The sequence below is a fragment of the Anabrus simplex genome, chromosome 14 (genome assembly GCF_040414725.1).
Source record: "Anabrus simplex isolate iqAnaSimp1 chromosome 14, ASM4041472v1, whole genome shotgun sequence".
Classification (NCBI taxonomy): Eukaryota; Metazoa; Arthropoda; class Insecta; order Orthoptera; family Tettigoniidae; genus Anabrus; species Anabrus simplex.
In genome coordinates, this window is record NC_090278.1 from 3401478 (window position 1) to 3422861 (window position 21384).

At 39.3% G+C, this 21384-nt stretch overlaps 1 protein-coding gene across 3 annotated transcripts in view; it reads left to right on the forward strand.

Moving 5' to 3' along the window:
* The window catches only part of LOC136885350 (inter-alpha-trypsin inhibitor heavy chain H3), a 160351-nt gene that overhangs the window by 30528 nt on the left and 108439 nt on the right, over window positions 1-21384 (forward strand). For all 3 annotated transcript variants that reach the window (XM_067157863.2, XM_068230393.1, XM_068230392.1), the window contains exons 4-7: window positions 6358-6496; window positions 8981-9092; window positions 17823-17983; window positions 20351-20551. In XM_067157863.2, the coding sequence (XP_067013964.2) occupies window positions 6358-6496; window positions 8981-9092; window positions 17823-17983; window positions 20351-20551 (613 nt within the window). The remainder of the gene's footprint in view (window positions 1-6357; window positions 6497-8980; window positions 9093-17822; window positions 17984-20350; window positions 20552-21384) is intronic.

Below are 21384 nucleotides of genomic sequence, written 5' to 3' on the forward strand. Positions count from 1 at the left end.
GAATGAATGTTAAGCATAAAAATAAGGAACATGTAGAAAATAGGGTTGCCCCCACTTCGCTGGCCACAGTGAGTCTAGTTCTAATCCCTTGCTCCTATGGCATCGTGAATGTACGGTATAGCTAGAAAGGTTTCAATCTCTTCAATTTTTAGAGACCAATCATCTGACATCAGTACAGACGATGCACATTATGCTGCATATGGCACTTCACACGACACACATTCAGAATACATAATATTCCTTGGCTGCACACCTGTTACAGATATTTTTTTTGCAGAAGACAGAAAAGAAAGAACTAACAACTGGGTCACAAATGACCCAACCTCGGTTCGAGTGTTAAAGGGTGATGAAACGACCAACCTGTCACTTCGTCCGTCGAACAGTATTGGAGGGATAAAAGTTTTTAGAAATATTTCTTATTCAACATCTAGGACATAGAAGATCAACATTCATTTACACTTATAAGTTCACGGTTTCCGAACAATGAATTTTGTGACTTCTCAAGCCAACCCCCAGTTAAACCACTCATGGGAGAAGTACTGTTAAGTATGAGATATTTGACACACAGGACATAAAATAACAACTTTTTTTAAATGTACCGGGCGGTACACCTCTACGACGCAAGTTCAAATCTTGCGCCAATTGAAACTCCTCTACAGGAGAAGCTCTGAACTTTACTACTGAACTAATTCTACGGTTTATCAGAAGAGGTCACTGAGTGTTTTTGATTTGCTTTTGTTTTTCATTGATCAAGAAGTGTGGACATTCTCTAACAGATGTCTCTACCAAAAACTATGGTAATACACTCTGGTGCAATGGAATGAACCTTCTTGAAGAAATTTTGTATTCAAAAGTTGTTGTCTTTACTAAATTTTGTTCTTTTATTTTTGGGTTGGCAGTATTAATCCTTCCTTCCGCCAGGTTTGAACTTAGCCAATCCCGAATTTCTTTCATTAATTTTCAGCCAATCATGTATGTCTTCTCCGATATGGATATGTAGCTCTAAGCTATCCAATAATGTTGAGGGGGTGTGTCTACTCATTCTTGAAAGGTCTCGAATTTTCCACGAGGGTATTAAAACTGCTGTTTTTCTTGTCTCCGGGCCACTAGTATAACATCTAACTCAGTTGTGGATATGTAGCAGGGGGCGGGAAGCGCCTCCTTCTTCAAGCAGCAGTTCTTCTACAAGGTAATGGCCTTTTAACATTTTTATTTCTTGCTAGCTCAGCAGTCTAACTCTCAGGGAGGGTTCGAATCCTTTAATGTGTAACCCATCCTTTTAAAATGTAAATTCCTTTTCTGTCTATGTAAAATCTACAAATCTCTTTTACTGTAAAGTGGGGATAGAGAGTGCTTTACCCTCTCGAGCTCCCCTTCATTTTGAAATTGAGGTGACTACGTTTTCATAACCATTTCTTCTCCTCCTTAATGTATTAATGTTTTCTCATACGAGTCACCTCCCTAGCTTAGGATTAGCCCCTGTATTATCGGCCTAGCGCCACATAGGTTTAAAAAAAACTTTAGTGTAGGAGTGCAAGTAATCGCCTCCATTCAATTTTGTATTTTGGGCCATTTATTTATCTCGTTTTGTTTTCCTTCCTGAGAAGGCCCAGTAGATTGGGTACGAGGTACCCCTGTACTATTATATGTGTGCCTTGAAGGCAGTTAGTGTGAAGTCTGCTTATGGCCTCCTTATAGGCTTGAACTTTGAGAGCGGGTCTACTCTTTCCTAAATTTGATCTCTGTGTCTCTAGGAGGCTTAACATTGTAATTAGGAGCAAGTGCTCCTTGGCGTGATGGGGTTTTCTGCCCCTTTGTTCAATTTTGTACCTTGGTAAAGTTGGGCTAATAGCTCAAGGATTGTGATTGTGGGGCTCGAAGCCCAGACCTTGTTATAATCCCCTAACACTTGTAATTCCTTTGTATCTGATTTTAGCTTGTTGTTGACTTGTTAAGTTTTCAAATTCTATGTTACCATTGTTAAGTTTTGAAAATATAACCTTGTTGAAATTTTAACTCATCTTTCGAACTTCTGTAGTTGACACCTATTCCAGCCCGCACCTTCTTTCACCTCTAACTACCACGGATATCTCCGTAACAGTAAAAATTGTAACTTCCACACCCGGGATTTAAAATATATACCGCCATTTGAAATTTTGTTTTCGTACGTTAAACAGTTTCGGAGGAATGTATATTTTTGTTTTCAGATCTTAACCCCAGTTTAACTCTGTGTGGGGTTAATTTTCAGACCCCCTGTTATGTAACACCTAGAGTATCATTTGATATTTTACCTTCGTAAGTCAAATAGTTTCAGAGAAATCAATATTTTTGTCATCATATTTCAACTCCCGGTCAAAACCCTTTAAGGGTGTATTGATTTAAGAAAACTTTTTCTTTTAAACCTAAGACATAGAGGAGCAACCAACTTGTATTATCTGGCATCTAGTACATCAAGAAACAATCTATGACGAAATTTAAACTATGTCCGGTGAACAGTTTTGGAGTAATGAATATTTTGGTTTTCAGGTTTTTAACTCGTTTCATCCCCTTATAAGCAGAATTTTTTGAAATTCTTCCGTAGTGAGTGCCTAAATGTCAGTAGAAATGTATCCTCAAAATTATATTTCTTTATGTCCAGTAGTTTTGGCTGGGCGTTTGTTGACATTCAGTGAGGACATTACATTTTGTATACAGACTCGCTTTTGCTCGTTGGGGGCTCCACAATACAAGTGGTCATTTGGAAATTACTGCGGTGAAACGGTACCTCGTACTGCGAAACGGATTGCGCCACCAGAGAGCCCTTTTAGTGGGCTACATACTTGGCCCTATAACATTTTCTCGTATATCGGCTATTTATAGCATAGGTAGAGGTAAACGTTTCGATCTGGGGAAAATTCCGTACGTTTTTCACAAGATGAGAAATTATTTCCTTTACCTAATGTACAGCTATAGTCTTGAAACCTGGGAGGCGTATTGTGGTTGAAACGGTGTATAATATGGTTGTTTAACCTTTCGTCGTATCTGCATCGGGTACACCATAGATTGATTTAGGAACTTACATTAGGCTGACATTTGAGCATAGCTTCCAGATTTTCCTTTCGTTTTTCTATACTTACACGGCAGCCATTTGGCGCACATATGCCCCATGGACGTGCCATTGAGCCTGTCGTATTTCATGATTCTATCAGTCTTATAAGTGTGCTAAACAGTAAATTAAATTATGCAAAATATACAAAATTGATGTAAAATCGGAAAATGAAGCTCTATCGAAGGCATAAGGGATTGAGATACGAGATCTCTTCGTGATGGGTGTCGAATGTGTTGTCCGTTTAGCGATAAGACTTGCCGTTTACATACTAAATACCTCTAAACGATGGTCTGCACGGTCATGAAAATTGCCTCCATATTTCTATAATTTTGGGAGGTATAAAGTTAAACACTGGAACGTTTTGGAATTTTTCCTTCGGTTGCAAGCCAAGAGCTATAATTTTGCCAACTTTCAATTTTGTAACACACAAGAAAGTTTGCGTCAGGCGGGGGTTAAATATTTAAAAGTATTGAAAAATGAAAGTTTCGGAATGTTTCCTTAGTTATAGCTTAATATTTATCAGTTTGCCGAATTTCAAGTTTCTAGCTCATCTGGAAGAGGGTAAATATTAATGTCAGTGAATGAGTGATCAGTCAGTCAGTTAGCCCTCTGGCTTTATATAAGAGAGATAGATGATATATAAATAAAGTTGTAAGAGTCCGCTGTCTGTAACTTCGTTTATTTTGCCACATTTTGATTATCCGTTTTAGGTCAACTGAAGACCGAATCAGAGGTTTATAGCTTTGTGTATGTTTGTTTGTTTGTTTCACCATCACAGGAAAACTGTTGGATAGATCTCAACGAAACTTCATATTTAGAGTGTACTCATCCAGGAGCAGGTTTTAATATGCACGCGTATGATTTAAAAATCACTGAATAGACTGGAGGTTTATAGGAAGACCGATTAAGTTATCTGATATTTTCTCAAACGCTATTGCTTTCCTGTAAAATCTGTAGACTATATCGTCCCTGTTCGGGCGAAAGGTCATATCTCGCAATACTCTTTCTATCAATTATTTTCCTTAAGAAAGGTCACGCCTCCCAGCCACATATGGATATGAAGCCCATCAGAACAATTTTCGTTGAGTTCATTTTCCTATGCATAAGTGTAAAGGAGCTCTGTCATGTAGAGGTTAGTGTGATTAGCTGCAACCCTCGGAGGCCCGAGTTCGATTTCCGGCTCTAGCACGAAATTTGAAAAGTTGTTACGAGGGCTGGAACAGGAGCTTCGGGTGGTCAGCTGAGTAGAGGGGGGTTCAATTCCCACCTTACACATCCTCGAAGTGGTTTCCCATTTTTTTCTCCAGGCAAATGCCGGGATGGTACTTAATTTAACGCCACGGCCGCTTCCTTCCCTCTTCCTTGTCTATCCGTTCTAATCTCTCCTGGCCACAAGGCCCCTGTTCAGCATAGCAAGTGAGGATGCCTGGGAGAGGTACTGGTCCTCCTCTACAGTTGTATCCTCGACCAAATATCTCATGCTCCAGAACAGTGCCCTTGATGTGGTAGAGGTGGGATCCCTTGCTGAGTCTGAGGGAAAAAACAAACCGTGGAGGGTAAAGGGATTAAGAAAGAATATGAACCTCGAATACATTATACCGTAGGATTTCGTAAATTCGTCAAGCAAACATACATTCGGTACGGCAAGGTTCATTTTCCTTCACGCACGCGCCGTGGTCGTAAGATGACCGAAATAGAGAAAAAGAAGAAAGAAGTATTGCCTCTAATACTCCAAATTAGGCACTGTAAAGATAATGGGCGGCCTCAATATGGGATGAAAATTTTAATTCTTCATTATTTTAATTATGAGTTATCGAGAACATTTCTTTTTTTACAAATTGCTTTACGTTACACCGACTATCGATTACACGACAGATTCCTCTGAATCAAATTCTTTGAGTTTCAAGAACTAACTATTAATACTCAAGGAAACCTTTACATGTAATCCTAGTTTATAATTCAAATTTCAAAGCTTCATCTATTATCATCAAGCCTTATATAGATTAAAATTCTGTCTTAAAAATTTACCTTTAAACTTATAAAAACTTCTATTATAATAATATTTACTTTAGCCCTACGTATAACCGCGGTGGCCACATATCATATTACTAATTCCAAGTTCCCTTGATAAATAATATTAAATAGTGCAAATCACACTTACACTTTCTAAGCATCAATATGTTCGCAAAAGTTCACATGTAAAATATACAAAAAGTAAACAACTAAGCAAGCATAAAAATTTAAAGCCTTGTAGTTAAATAATGTACCAACTAAAAACAATCCTATAAATAAACAAATGTAACATAGTGAACTCGTTTTGAGTATTATCTGCCGTCGGGTTTGCATTGTGTTTTTCGCCCCAATACGATATATTTTATTTTTCTAACCATATAATGACATATGTATCATCTCTCTTACCCACTGATAATTTACCTTAAGCGCAGCCACGTAATAAATATTTGAGAGTAATATAATCATGGAATTATTTTAATGTCTAATTTTTGAAATATATACTTAAATTGGTGCATTTAAAGTACTATAAATGTATGTATATATAATAAATACTTAAAATTATTGTTAAAGTTAAACAGATAATGAATATAGATTATTATACTTAAATACCAATGTTCTGGATATATTATATAAACATTTATTAATATATACGTAGATTAATGCCCCCTAAAATGCTAGAAATATTTTCAAGATCCTATTTTCTTCTCTCTCAAATATAGATGTCAATTACGTTATCGGGGCTTGTATATCAATACGTTGTTGTTAATTCATGTACCTTTTCTATACGTTACTAATATTACATAAATGTATATATATATAACGATTGTAACTGACCGAAAATTGTTACTAAGATTAATCAGTCTTATGGCGACGATGGGACAGGAAAGTGCTAGGAGTGGGAAGGAAGCGGCAGTAGCCTTAATTCACGTACAGTCCCAGCATTTGTTTAGTGTGAAAATGGGAAACCACCGAAAACCATCTTTAGGGCTGTCGACAGTGGGGTTCGAACCCATTATCTTACGGATACTGGCCGCGACTGCAGCTATGGAGCTCGGTCATCAAGAACAGTAATTAAAAGAGCTTCTATTGAATTCACTCTCTGTTCTTAAGCAGTGAGCAAAATTGAGCAGCTATTTTCAGGGACGTGGCTATTAGTACGAGGGGTGATTTCAGTAGCGTCTCTGAGTTTCCGAGTGAGCTTTGTGACGCGCTGAACGCTACAAATAATATTTATGATTCTTTTTCTTTCATTTCAGTGCTCGTGACTCAAATACGTTCACAGTATCAGTGAATGTGGAGGCTTTTGGAAAAGTCAAGTTCAATTTTACTTACGAAGAGCTGTTGACCAGAGAACTGGGAACTTACAAGCATAAGATCAGTGTCAATCCTGGACAGGTAAGACAGAAAAAATCATTAATATTACTGTTCTTGTTTTTAATTGATCTTTTATGGACTGCACGTTAACTCATTTTCAGTGTCTGTGTCTTTTTCGTCTGCCAGCTTTGACGTCCTGCCATTATCTCTTGAGCCCATCAATCAGCGCTTTCTTCTACACCTCTGGTAAAGCGCTTTTGTCTCCACCAAAAAACCCTGATAGCTTTGCCCTATTCTTCTGAAACTAACCCTGTCATTTATCTTATCCTCCGTAATGTCCACCTCTCTCAGATCTTTCTCACACTCCTGGAACCATCTTAACTTAGATGCCTTTGGTTTTAGAAATTTCCAGATTTTCTTTGTGAGCCGGTCATTATTCGTACTGAAGATGTGCTCATAAAACAGCAAGCTTCCCTTTCTAATTATTGTTGCTGTATATTTCTTTATTTCATTTCGGTCGAACCTGCACGTCAACCCATCTGTTGCCCAAGATCGTTCGTAGAAGCCTGCGTTCTCTTTTAAGTAGTCTGTTGATTGACTTGTCCTTTTCTATTCATGCACAGGGTGAAATGTCCGAGGACATGTTCGGCTCGCCAGGTGCAGGTCTTTTGAATTGACGCCGCTAGGTGACCTCCGCGTCGTGATGAGGATGAAATGATGATGAGGACGACACATACACCTAGTCCCTGTGCCAGCGAACTTAACCAATGATGGTTAAAATTCTTGACCCTGCCGGGAATCGAACCCGGAGCCCCTGTGACCAAAGACCAGTACGCTAACCATTTAACCATGGAGTTGGACAAGTACAGGATGTCCGAAACATACAAGCCTTGTGGTATAACAACAGTGCTGTAATGTCTTCATTTGGCTCCGAAACTGAACATCTTCTTATCATAGATATTTTAGTCAGTTGGATTGCTAGCTCTAATTTCCATATTGGTCGCTTCTTCTTCTAGCCCATTCCCTTGGAATACTTCATCCAGGAACTTAAACTTCTTGACCCTTCCAGCTTGACCAGTTTTGGCCCACGTCACTTCAACTGGCTACGTCTGACTTTGATGTCTGCCCAACTCTTCCGCATGCGTTCTCGGCGTCGTCCTTCTCTCTCCTGTGTCCATGCCTTTCCTATTTTTAATTTTGGCTTGTCTCGGAAACTCTGGAACGCTTGAAGTTTCTTCTCAAGTGGGACACGCACCTGGATGCCATTATGTGTGATTCCCACTTCTTGAAGGTCTCTATCCACCTCAATGAACCAGGCGCCTTTGGTTTTCTTCTGCTGAAAGAAGGCAATAATGCGGTTGATCAATGTTGTTGGGTGCATTCTTGTCACATGTCCAAAAAAGGTCATTCTTCTTTTCCGAATGGTATCAGTAATATTCTCTACGTGGGTGTATAATTCGTCGTTATGCCGTTTTCTGTACTCCCCATTGTCTTTGATGGGACTTATGATCTTTCTCAAAGTCTTCTTTTCTTTGGCTTCCAGTTGCTCGACCAGGCAGTTTTTTTAATTCCTTGCAAGACATTCTGAAGCGTATAAGACCTCCGGATGGATGACACTGCAGTAATGCCTCAGATTTGCTTTGAAAGATACCTACTGACCTTTTGTTGTAGATGGCTTTTGGTTAAATGGTACGCCATTTTTTTTTTCATGCGCAATTTAAAGGGTTCTTTCTCTGACATGTTTGGTGTTATCAGTTCTCCCAGGTACTTTAACTTATCTACTCGTAATACCAATATAGTTGGTCCGTTATTGGACATTAAAAAGCTAATACTTTTAAAATTCGAATAACGACCATCCGATTATTTAAATAATAGAATAAATAATGGAATAAAATAATCGAAGGAGTTTCAAATCTCTTCCAGCTGTATCGCATAGAATATTCAGATGCGTCATGAATCAAATTTTCCGTTTAAGTGTGTCAGATGGATAATAGGGAACAGATGAACTCTTATGAAAAATAGAAATACCGTACCCCTTTTTCCAAACGTATTTCAAAAATTTGAAACTAAAGGAGTGAATTAACTGTTTCAATTAACATCACTTTTCATTCCATTATTTCGAAAGCATTCACTATTCAATTGCCTCATTCATTGTACGGAGTTTCGAATGAATAATCGAAAAATAATCGGATGGAAGAAATATTCACTATTCGATTGCCTCATTCATTCGCACGGAGATTCGAATGAATAATCGAAAAATAATCGGATGGAAGAAATATTCACTATCCGATTGCCCCATTCATTCGAATGAATAATCGAAAAATAATCAAATGAGAAATATAATCAGATAAAATGAAATAATCAATTAAGCGATTATTTTGTGTTCGATTATCCCATCACTACTAGGTCCCCACTTAAAACAGTCTTCAATAAGTTCTTCTAGATAGATATCGAACAGTGTTGCCCTCTTGTCTATAAGTGATTCGTCTGTAGATCGTGAACACTAACATAACTGTAATTGCTGTGTTACATAGCCTTGGTGAATAATAAATGTCTTTTTCTTAGATCGTGGATGACATGAGCATCCAAGTGATAATTCAAGAGAGCTCGAACATCACAACATTGCAGGTGCCTGACTTAAGAGAGAGCAACGAACTTCTGGCTGAGGACAACTCAGGTTAGACTCCAACATTCTATACCCTTTAGATTTATTATTATACTCCGGATTTTTTGGGAGTGATAGGTCAGAATGCAGACTAATTTGGTTGTTAGGGAGTGTCGACCTACCCGCTCTTACATAATGTAGTAAGTGCAACCTAAATTCCACGGGTTCTGGTATACCATGCCCCTAATGTTTATACAAACCTCAATGCATAACTGTTTCGCAGGTAGAGAATATTTGTTACTCGCTTCAGTAAGTTTGCATTCTACCCTATTACTGCTTAAACATTCGATGGGGCTGATGACCTAGATGTTTTGCCCCATTAAGCAAGTATCATCATCGTCATCATCATCATCATCATTATCATCACTATCAATTCCGAGCTCTAGTTATTATTAATTTATTACTTCAGTTACAAGTGCACTGTTCCATGAATATGCTTCCAGCATTTGTTACAAAGCAATTATTAGAGAAAAATCAATATGTTTCTGCGAGATTCCGAACGCATTCGACAGTGAGTCTCTTTTGTTTCTTACATAAAGCTCTCAAAGTGGAATACTGGAATTTTATTTTATCACGCTTCTTCTAATTTGGCGGTACACGAGGGTGCACAGTACCGTCACCTTTTCCTCGAAAGTAATTAAAAACATGAATGGGATATTATTCGGAATATTCCTACCACATTTCCTATGAAGTGTTGACTTATGGTTTAAAATCAAGCTTGCTTGTTACGATTGTATTCATATAATGCGTACAAATACATGATTGAAGTTTCTGTAAATTACATTTCTAACATCATCATGCTTGTCCTATTAACCAGTTCGTGTCGTCAGCTCGGAATCATACCTTTACTTCCTTCGACAACACTACAGATTCCTCGATCTAGAGAAAATATAAAACATCATAAAAAAGGTTGCACGTGTCGAGTTATATTACAATAAGATAAGACAGTTGAAAACTAGAAAATCAGCTGGAATTGATAAGACTTTCTCCTTGTCAAAGAGGATTTCATAGTCTGTTCTGTAGAATTGTTCTTCTATGGTCTGTAAAAGACTTCTGCGCTCGATTTTTTAAGGAGAGCCATAGAGATAGAGCCGCGCCCAGATAACTTCAACAGGGAAGACTGCTTCAATTTATCAAATATATAGACACCTCTTCTCCAGAAATACATGCACAGTGCGACGATCACCGAGTCCAGTTAGTGGGGTGCCGTGAGAGTATGATCGTGACTTCCACGTTCCTTCGAAGAATTTCTTTGCTCACTGTCGGAGGCAGACCTTCACGTGCCCTGATAAAGGCCAACGTAATTTGGCGGAAAGTAGACTTTATTAGATACTAGCTGATGAACCCATGCTTGGTTACGGGATTCTCAGAAAGACTGTCTTTGTGATTTTTCCAACTGAAGTCAACTCTGATCATTACAGCGACGTCAGTAGGAATGTAGCGATTAAAAGCAATGTTATCATATAAAATTATCGATCAAATGAAAAACCGCAGATTTTCTCAACGAACGCTGCCTGTCTAACCGTCCCAAGTTAAAGTGCTGGAATGACCAGGCCACAGACAGCCGCGAACACTCCTCTGCCATTATCCCATTAAACGTGCACACTGCTCATTTCAATCAGTGCTTTAGAGTAGGGATTGATTAGCTGGATTGCTATGTGTGTTACAAACCAGTAGTATCAGAAAATGTATCAACGAGAGGAAAGGAATGACAAGCTAAAGCAGAGAGATCTAACTCCCTAGCTGCTTCCGTCAATACTCAGGCAGGCTTTTATACTCGGTACGCAGCAGTAAACCCATCTATCAGAGATGAGTGGTAGCAGAAGACATAAAGCACATCGCAACAAACAATGGTCAGTGTAATTTTACTGTTGATCAGTTTTATGAGCTTTGTATATTGTAGGCCTTCACAATTAGTTTTCTTCCGACTCTGTGATATTAGGGCATCTCATAAAATTAGTTCCTTATTTCCTCGACTTTACATGCCGATTTTCATTAAAACCTGTTTATCCATTTTTTCTTAACTCGGCTCTGATATGGACTTAGCAACAAAAATCCAAATTCAGGAATGTCTCTGTTATCATAGCCGGTACAGTACAAATTTATAAGACATAAATGATCGGAAATTTAATACTATATAACTATAGTTATGTACTTTTTACCGATAGGACCACTAATAACATAAATACTTGAGAACTGTATTTTAGGCCTTCCCCTAAACTACCATTTCACTCAGCGAGAATAAAATTATTTGTTGTCTAGATTGTAGTGACATACTGGACATACTGATTCATTAAATTCTCTTCAGCCGTTTTCTCGTGATGCCCGTACAGACAGACAGACAGACAGACAGACAGACAGACAGACAGACAGACAGACAGACAGACAGACAGACAGACAGACAGACAGACAGACAGACAGACAGACAGACAGACAGACAGACAGACAGACAGACAGACAGACAGACAGACAGACAGACATTACGGAAAATTAAAAAGTCCATTTCCTTGTTACTGTGGACACGACCGATACAGAAATACAATTTATTTTAAATTCTGAGCAACGTCCAGACAAAACTTTTATATATATAAGTGGCTTTCATTCAGTTAACATATTTATTTCTTTATTTTTAACTAATTATTTTCTTCCGGTGCGCGATAAAAGAAAGCATGGCGATTATTTTGAAGTATCTCCTGAACCTGTGAACAGTGACTCAAGTGAATGTGAAGAAAACATCGCAAGTACTGACAGATTTACTGCAGTTCAAGAGGGAAACTATCTGGCCAAGATGGGCCCGATTGTTGGGCATTAACGCAGAGAAATGATTTCTTCCAGATAAAGGAGTAGCTTTATTTGAAAAATAAACTGCTAGTCTGTAACGTGTGCCAAGAATTTACAACTTTATGCCCAGGAAGGTAGATGAAAGTGAACATTTCGTGAGAGTGGGACAGTAGTAAATTTAAAATCAGTACCTTTGGAACAGAAGAAGACGGTACATCTGGAGATATGAACAAAGTGTGAGATTCAGTTTATGAAGAAGTTCGAGTGAGTACCGCCATCTTTTTTTCTTAGGAAAAGAAGTGCTGGTAGGAAGCATGGTCCATCCCGCTCTTGCAAACTATAGTAGTATGGGTCCTCGTGGACTGTGCCCCTAATGTTTATGCAAAGCTCCTAACATAACCGTTGTGCACGGTAGCCTATGCTCGCTTCAAAAGTTTGCATTCTTACCTATTACTGCATACAATTCCAGGCTCTATACAGGTGCTCCTTGAAAAAGTTTCCAATATTTGCAGTGGAAAAAGCACGCAACAAATGAAGGAAGAAAGGTCCGATAGACATTGGTCGCAAACCCAGTATATTCGGAGTTATGTCCTGTTATCAGTACCATCAATGATCTTTTATCAACCCTTCACAACATGTGACCGATATGACCGACATCCAATGCAGTGCAGCCTTTCACCCTACGTCGCATGGAAACGCATGCCTTGGAACACCCCTGGCTGTTGCCGGATTGCATCACAGGCATTGAACACGCTATTGGCTTTACGTCGCACCGACACAGATACGTCTTACGGCGACGATGGGACAGGAAAGTGCTAGGACTGAGAAGGAAGCGGCCGTGGCCTTAATTAAGGTACAGCCCTAGCATTTGCCTGGTGTGAAATGGGAAAACCACGGAAAACCATCTTCATGGCTGTCGTCAGTGGGGTTCGGATCCACTATCTCCCGAATAGTGGATACTGGCCGCACTTAAGCGACTGCAGCTATCGAGCTCGGTGTATTGAACCCGAGTTCTCGAAATTTTTCCTAACTCTTTTAAGGGGAACGCATACACCATGGTATTTACATGTCCCCAGAGCCAAAAACCTATAGGGTTAAGGTCAGGCAAACGAGGAGGCTAAGGTATTGGCCCTCCACGACCAATCCATTGGCGGCGTTCCTGTAGTGGCATATTCTCCAGAATCGTAGGAACGACCTTTTTTCCATCTTTGTTTGCCTGATGCCCGTTCTGTAAATATTGGAACCATTCTCAGGGACACTCTGTATATTATTGCATTCATTTCTTAACTTTCTATTTATGTATTCCTTTTTTCAGTAACCTTTTAAAAATTATTTATATAGATGTTCATTAATTGTAGAGTATTTGAATTTTTAATTCAATAACACTGGTCGATAAGGTTTTTTTCACAAGAAATCTGATTAGTGAATCCAGTACATTTTATCATACTGAATTCAATTTTTTTTCCAGCAGGCACAGTCTTTTTTGACAGCATATTTTAAATATTTGATTTTAGCATTCTCTTTTACCTATCATAGGAACCTTTACCTCATATGTATCGATTTCATTCAAGCGGAATTTAAGGAAATTATATGTAATATCATGATGAGGCACCAAAAGACAAGGCTGCGCAGGTTCATTCCTGTTTTGACACGCGCAGACCTGTTACTCTGGCATTGTTATGTGTCATTATTGCGCTGACTGTTAGCGTGTTACCACTACTATCACTAGTGAAATAGTTCCTTCCTTTCATTTACGGTGTATTGTGTATGTTGTGTTTTAGTGTTTTATTTTTCCATCATACGAAGAAAGTGTGAAAATCATGCTGACCTTTAAGTCTCAGAGGCGACATTTCATGTGACTTGCGAAAGAGTGTTATGAGCTTTACCTTTACTGTCGTGTGGGTGATTCTGATAAGAGCTGGGCCCCAGACGTGTGTTAGACTGTCGACTGTGCGGGAAAATGGTACACATCATATGCCATTTGGATTTACCATGATTTGGAGGGAAGTGAAGGATCATCGAAGCGATTGTTATTTTTGTTTATCAAATAAGAAATCACATCTAAATCAAAATATGCAGTTACACATCCGAATTTAGCATTCGCAATGAGACCAGTCTTACACAATGAAGCATTCCCTGTACAAATGATAAAAAATTCAAATAAATATGCCACAAAACTCATGCCTGACGGGGAAAAATGAAATGATAATAGAATTCAGCATGAAAAATACTTCTAGAATCTCTTATTTGTATTGTTGAGAAAGAAAAAAGGTTCAATTTTGTTGACAAGTGTAATGAATTTATACATTCATTAATTATGCAGTTTGTTAACATTCAGTTATATATTTTTTAAATTTTATTAGGAAAATTGTTAGCAAGCCTCGAAAACCTCGAAGGATCTAAGATAGGCTTCTCCGAAGGCCGTACGCCATGTTTTCATCAATTTATTTTTATTAACTTTCTTATTAAGTCGTAAATTTATTGTTGTTTAGGTCATCAGTTTAAATAATGATCTGTGCAACGTTTTCCTTTCTACGTAACTACTACATCCTATATCTGCTGTAATCTGCTTGTCATATTCATACCTTGGTCTACCCTTACCGTTCTTACCACTTACACTTCCTTCAAAAACCAACTGAACAAGTCCTGGGAGTCTTAAGATCTGTCCTATTATTCTATCTCTTCTTCTGGTTAAATTTAGCCAAATTGATCTCCTCTCACCAATTCCATTCAGTATCTCTTCATTCGTGATTCGATCTATCGATCTCACCTTCTGCATTCTTCTGTAACACCACATTTCAAAAGCTTCTATTCTCTTTCCTAATGAACTAGTCATCGTCCATGTTTCACTTTCATACAGTGCCACACTCCAGACGAAAGTTTACAAAAACATCTTTCCTTAGAGTTACGAGGAAACTGCATTCGACATTTATCGTCGACAATTTAATTTCAATGCCACATGGTTCGCTTCATTTTGGTAGGTCCAACGGTTTACCCTTTATTTTATTTAATGTAGGACAAAAACTGCCCAGATTTGGTACATACCCTAATACCTCTTATTCGAAAAGGTCAAACACACTGAGTGGCCAAATGTCACGGGAAGGGGCGTCGCACTAGAAAATGTGCCGTGTATGTGTATGACCCCTGAGCGTTGTGAATAGCTGAGCAGTCTCTCACAGACACCAGTGTCTTGAAGAAGGCAACACGTCGCGAGTTATAAACGACTTTGAACGTGGGATGGCGCATGGCTGCAGCATTGCGGAGATTACACGCGGACTCAGCACTGTCTTGTGTGGGTCTTCACTATCGAAGAGAGAATGTTGCCACCCGCGTAAACCGCCTAACGGGAAAGACCAGAGTTGTTTAACGAGTGGACCTCACCTCGCCTCCACAGAACCATCCTGGGTGCTTGACGGGATACTGTGAGTCAGATCACCGCCCAGTTGAATGTTGGGAGTGAGGAACCTGTTTCTACCAGGACTGTAAGGAGGCAACTGCACCAGCCGACGACCAACTCGTGTTTCTTTGCTGACACCTCGACACAGAGCTCAACGAGGTGCATGGGCCCGGCAATGGACCATGGAACAGTGGCGGCGTGTGCTATGGTGCGATGTATCCCGGTTACAGTTGTAACGAGCTGAAGGGTGCGTGAGTGTGGCCTATGCCCCATGCACCTATGGATCTTGCGTCTCAACAAGGTTATGTCCAGGCGGGAGGTGACACGATTCTGGTCTGCGAAGCGCAACTGAATCCTAACAAAACAGAAGTGTCATGTTTTCACCTGAATAATCGCCAAGCTGGCATTAAACTCCACATACGTTTTTCTCATCGTGAACTTCGGCACAGCGGGTATCCAAAATATTTAGGCATTACACCTGATCGTACACTATCTTACAAACAACATCTTATGAAACTGTCCAAAAAGCTCAAAACACGTAATAATATCCTTGAGAATTTGCGTGGCTCAAGTTGAGGTTCCTCAGTAAGGACTTTAAGATCTTCTGCCTTGTGACTGCTTTCCTCCTGTGCTGAGTACTGTGCACTTGTTTGTCTGAATAGCCCATATACAAAACTCACTGATATTCAACTGAATGTTAGCATGCGCTTAATATCTGGTACTATCTAGTCCACACCTCAGTCCTGTCAGGTATAATGCCGCCTGATTTAAGAAGATCAAATGCTCTTATTTGAGAGTACAACAAGATATAAATGAACCATCAACTGCCCGCTCTCAATATAACGAGGCTCAAGTCACGTGATGCTGTCACATTGGCTGATGGGAATTTTCACCCTTTACAAGAATGGACAAGTCGCTGAAAAGTTGCCACAGACAGCTCCCTACACAACATCTCTTCTGGTAAAGATCTTCCTGGTGGACATCATCTACCGCATAAGGTTTTGACCACTCTGAGTTGGGTGAGAACAAATCATGGACGATGCAGGGATGGCCTTTATAAGTGTGCAACTGTGGTGGTTCCCGGTAGACGATCCCCCGTGTTGTAAGTGAATGTACACTACATTCCTACACAGGTAGCCCGAGTGACTTTGTGGAATCAACAGAGGAAGCCATGCAATTGATCACCCAGCTGGACATTCCACTATAACTATAACTATAAACATGTTTCTTGTCTGTGTATATTTATAAATATTCTGTATTTGTATATATGTATCTATCTTGTTGCCGTACGCCAATAATAATAATTAGAGCCCGGATTTCCATGCACTATCAAATATCAAAATATGCATGCATTCATGCACAATCATATAGCAAAACATGCATGATAAACTGGAAATATGCACAATCAAAATTCACTTCCTTTTGAAACATTTGTACAACAGCTGATTTCTCCAAATTGCTTTGATTTAAGCTCGTCCGTTTATCTGTCAGCACATCCTTAAGCACAGAAGTTCTACGTCACAGAAAGTGACAGTGCATAGTTAATTGAAGACATTTGGAACGAAGTGAGATCAAATTGTACGTCTCTTGCATTTTCACTACAATACGTCTTACATAAGCTTGATGAATCAAAATCAGGATTTGACCGGATCACTTTTTTCAACTTCTATCTAGCTGCCGCAGCTATACTTCTCCGTGCGATGATGGCAGACACATTTGAATCTCCTCAATAACTGGCACTGATTGCCTGCTGCGATTACAAAGTCACGAGTGAGAGTTCCAGGGGGTTCAGTGCAAAACCAGCTGCTAGCTCAGCAACGCGGCGTCACAGAAATGCGATACAAATTTTATTTTGTTCGTCTAACACAAGAATGAGCTCTCAATGAGTAATGCACAATTTATGGTTAGATTTATAACAATGTACAACTGGGACAATTTAATCCCAAGAATTACACAGATCGACCTTCCGGCTTACGTCAATGTTTACTCAAGCAGCAGATGAGAAAGTGTTTAGTTAATTGGATTTTGTACTAATTCTGGTTGTCATGTAGGATGCCAGGAATATATTCTCTCCTTTTCTCAGTAATAGACATTCTGTATAACGTGGAAAAAAAGGCCCCAAATTCTGCAAACCAACATTCCCAAAAGGCACTATCATGCAAGTTAGCATTATATATGCGCCAAAGTCACAAGAAAAGTAATATTATGCAATATTAAACGTCCAAATACTCGCTATTAAATCCAAAATCTTAAAAATATCCATTATGCATGAATTTTGTCCTAAAAAGGCCAAAACATGCAAACATGCACGGAAAAAGAACGGTTATTTGGAATCGTTAAGCCATGAAACGAATATTTGCAAAGTTTGAGAATTGTAACCAGCTTATTTAAAAACATGCATGTGCATGGAAATCCGGGCTCTAATAATAATAAAATAATAATAATAATAATAATAATAATAATAATAATAATAATAATAATAATAATGTTGTTGAGGTTGGCAATACGGATTAATTATGAAATTTATTTCTTGTGGTAATATTACTTGCTCATGACTGTCACAGAGAACCGGCTGGTGTCAAAGGAGTTCTCGAACGGTCACACAGCCATCATTCGTTGGGCTCCAACTCCCGACGAGCAGAGAGAGATTAACAGTAACGGGGTGAAGGGTTTGTTTGAAGTTCGCTATGATATTGACAGGACGTCGCAGCCCAACCAGATACTGGTGAGTATATATAGTTTGCTTTTATTAGTATCCAAGTCTACGTACTCTAGGGGAGATGATGGGTGAAGAACTCTGTAACATAAAAATTGTCATATCTTTTGTATTATTTGAGATAGACCAATGCAATTTTACTTATACAATTGAAGTAGGTTATAGTCTTCCTGATAATTGTCATTCTCTTTTCTTACTATGTCAATCAGGTGTTTTTTTTATCAAAAAACCTATGGAAGGGCAAGGCAGTAGTTTGTCCCTTCTCCTTTTCAGTGTTCATATAGAATAGGCAGTAAAGGAAGAGAAATTTTGAAAGGGAATCAAGGAACAAAGAGAGGAAATTAAAAATCTGAGATTTTCCAATGATATTGTTATTTTATCTGAGTGTGCAGAAGATCTGAAGAAATTGCTGAATGGTACGGATGGAAAATATATAATTCAAGAACAAAACAATTGGGTGCGGTCGAGCAAATTCAGATGATACAGCATACATTAGATTAATAAATTAAATATTGTTACTTAGGGAAGTAAAACAGCTATCGATGGCGTAGCATATGTGAAATAGTTATGTGATTACTGTTTGCATGAACGAGCAATACCAAATGAATGTAAAGCTGCAATAGTAGACCCAGTGTACAAGGGAAAGGGTTACTAACATAAAGCGGATAATTACAGCTTAATGGGGGTTGTTTGTAAGCTATGGGAAAGAATTATATCAGACACGTTTGAGAAATTATTAACTGGTTCGATAGAAGGCAGTTCGGGTTTGGGAAAGGTTACTCCAGTGAAACTCAACTTGTACAATTCCAGAAAAAGTTTAGATTCAGGAGGTCAAATGGACTATATCCAGATTGACCTTTCCAAGGCTTTTAATAGGGTATATCATGATAGATTATTGACGAAAATGCGGGCAATTGGACTAGACAAAATTGTGGTTGAAGCGAAGGGTACATTTCTAAAAAATATAACTGAGAGAATTATAGTACGTGAAGTGTTATCTGATTCTCTAACGATTAAGAGGGGGGTCCCACAGGGGAGTGTTATAGGACTTTTATTTTTTTCTTACATATAGACTATAAATGATATGGGTAAAGAACTGGAATCACAGATAAGGATATTTTCGGGCGATGTACTCTATACAGTAGCAAATGAGTTGGAGGCTTGTGAGCGACTGCAGGGGGGCGTAGATAATGTAGTGAAGGTGGACATCAGACAATGGTATGAATGTAAATGTGATGAAAAGTCAAGTTGTAAATTTTAACAAGAGGAAAAGTCGTCTCAGTTTTAATTATTGTGCTGATGGGGTGAGAGTAGTCTACCTCAAGGGGAACACTAAACACCTAGGTGTTAATATAAGGAATGGCCTTAACTGGGGTAATCACATTAACGAGGTTGTTAAGAAATGTTACAGATTTCTTCACATGGTTATGGGTTGTAGTAAGGATGTAAAGGAGAGGGCGTATGAGTGTATGGTAAGACCGCAGTTAGGGTATGGCTCTGGTGTATGAAACCCTCACCAGGACTTCTTGATACGAGATAAAATTCTGGAGAAAGTTCAAAGGAAAGTAGCACGATTTGCTCAGGGTGATTTCCGACAAAGCAGTAACGTTACTAAAATATTGCAAACTTTCTGCTGGGAAGACTTGGAAGTAAGGAGACGAGATGCTCGACTATGCGGTATGTTTCGAGCTGTCAGTGGGGAGAAGGCGTGGAATAACATAAGAAGCTTGAGTTGAGCCTAGATGTAGATAATAATATAAAGTTGGAATTCAAGAGAACAAATTGGAGGTACTATTCATTTATAGGACGAGGAGTAAGGGATTTGAATAAATTATCAAGGGAAGTGTTCGATCCATTTCCAAAATATTTTGAAAATATTTGAGAAAAATCTAGGTAAATTATTTTTTTTGCTAGGAGCTTTACGTCGCACCGACACAGATAGGTCTTATGGCGACGATGAGATAGGAAAGGCCTAGGAGTTGGAAGGAAGCGGCCGTGGCCTTAATTAAGGTACAGCCCCAGCATTTTCCTGGTGTGAAAATGGGAAACCACGGAAAACCATCTTCAGGGCTGCCGATAGTGGGATTCGAACCTACTATCTCCCGGATGCAAGCTCACAGCCGCGCGCCTCTACGCGCACGGCCAACTCGCCCGGTAGGTAAACTATTTACAGGGAATCTACCACCTGGGCGATTAAGAGGGAGTTCCGCAGGGGAGTGTTATAGGACCTTTATTTTTTCTTACATATATAAATGATATCGGTAAAGAAACGAAATGAATTCCACCTTTTTTTCCTTGACACGTCAACAGCCCAAACGCTTATTATCACGAGAAATAATATTTAAAAACACTGACAATTATTCTTCTATTCTCCAGGTAAATGAAGGATATTTTGTCCACTTCTTTGCTCCTCCAAACTTGAATCCGCTCAACAAGCACGTGATATTCGTATTGGACCGCAGTGGCTCTATGTATGGCCACAAGATTAGACAGTTGAAGGAGGCCATGAGCAGCATTCTGGACGAGCTAAGGCCAGGGGACTCTTTCTCCATCGTGCTATTCTCCGACACTATCACGGTAAGAAATTATATTAATTTTATTTATTTATTTATTTACTTATTTATTTAATTATAAAAGGCCCTAACGACCAACCTTCACTATAAGGGGCGGAATACACAGCACATATGCAGAGAATTCAAGATTAAAATTTGGAACGAATTCGAGATGTGTGGTAAACCAATAGCGTTCAATGACTTGAAATTAAAAGTACTGCAAGAATACGCATACACTGCCTGACCGACCACCCAGAAGGGGAGGGGGAAGCCATATGGAACTTCACGTGATGAGAGGGTACGTGATGTTATTTCAATGATTATAAAATCGAGTCAAATTTGCAAAGTACGAACCCATTTATCAGTATGAAGTTGTGCCCACTCTAGCTTGGATGCATGCACTGATTCGGTTAGGAAGGGTGTCATAAAGCCATTGTATCCTCGTCTGTGGCTAGCTGGCCCACAACAGTTGGAAATGGTCCTTGATACCCTGGATACTGGCACTGGGGTGGAGTTGACGTCTGAGCTGGTCCCACACGTGTTCTATCGGCGTCAGATCTGGGGATCTTGCTGGCCAAGGGATTACCTCAACATCACGTAGACAGTTCATACAGACGCATGCCGTGTGTAGATGAGCATTGTCTTGTAAAATGGAACCAAGATAAGCCGCATGGGAGGTAATACATGAGGACGCGCATAATGTCCATGACGTACAGTTGTGCCATCGGATTTCCTTCAGTGACAACCAGCCATGACTTGAAATCATAACAGATGGCTCCCCACACCACGACGCAAGGAGTAACACCGTTGTGCCTCTCTAAAATATGGGAAGAATGGGGCTTCTCCCCTGATCACCGC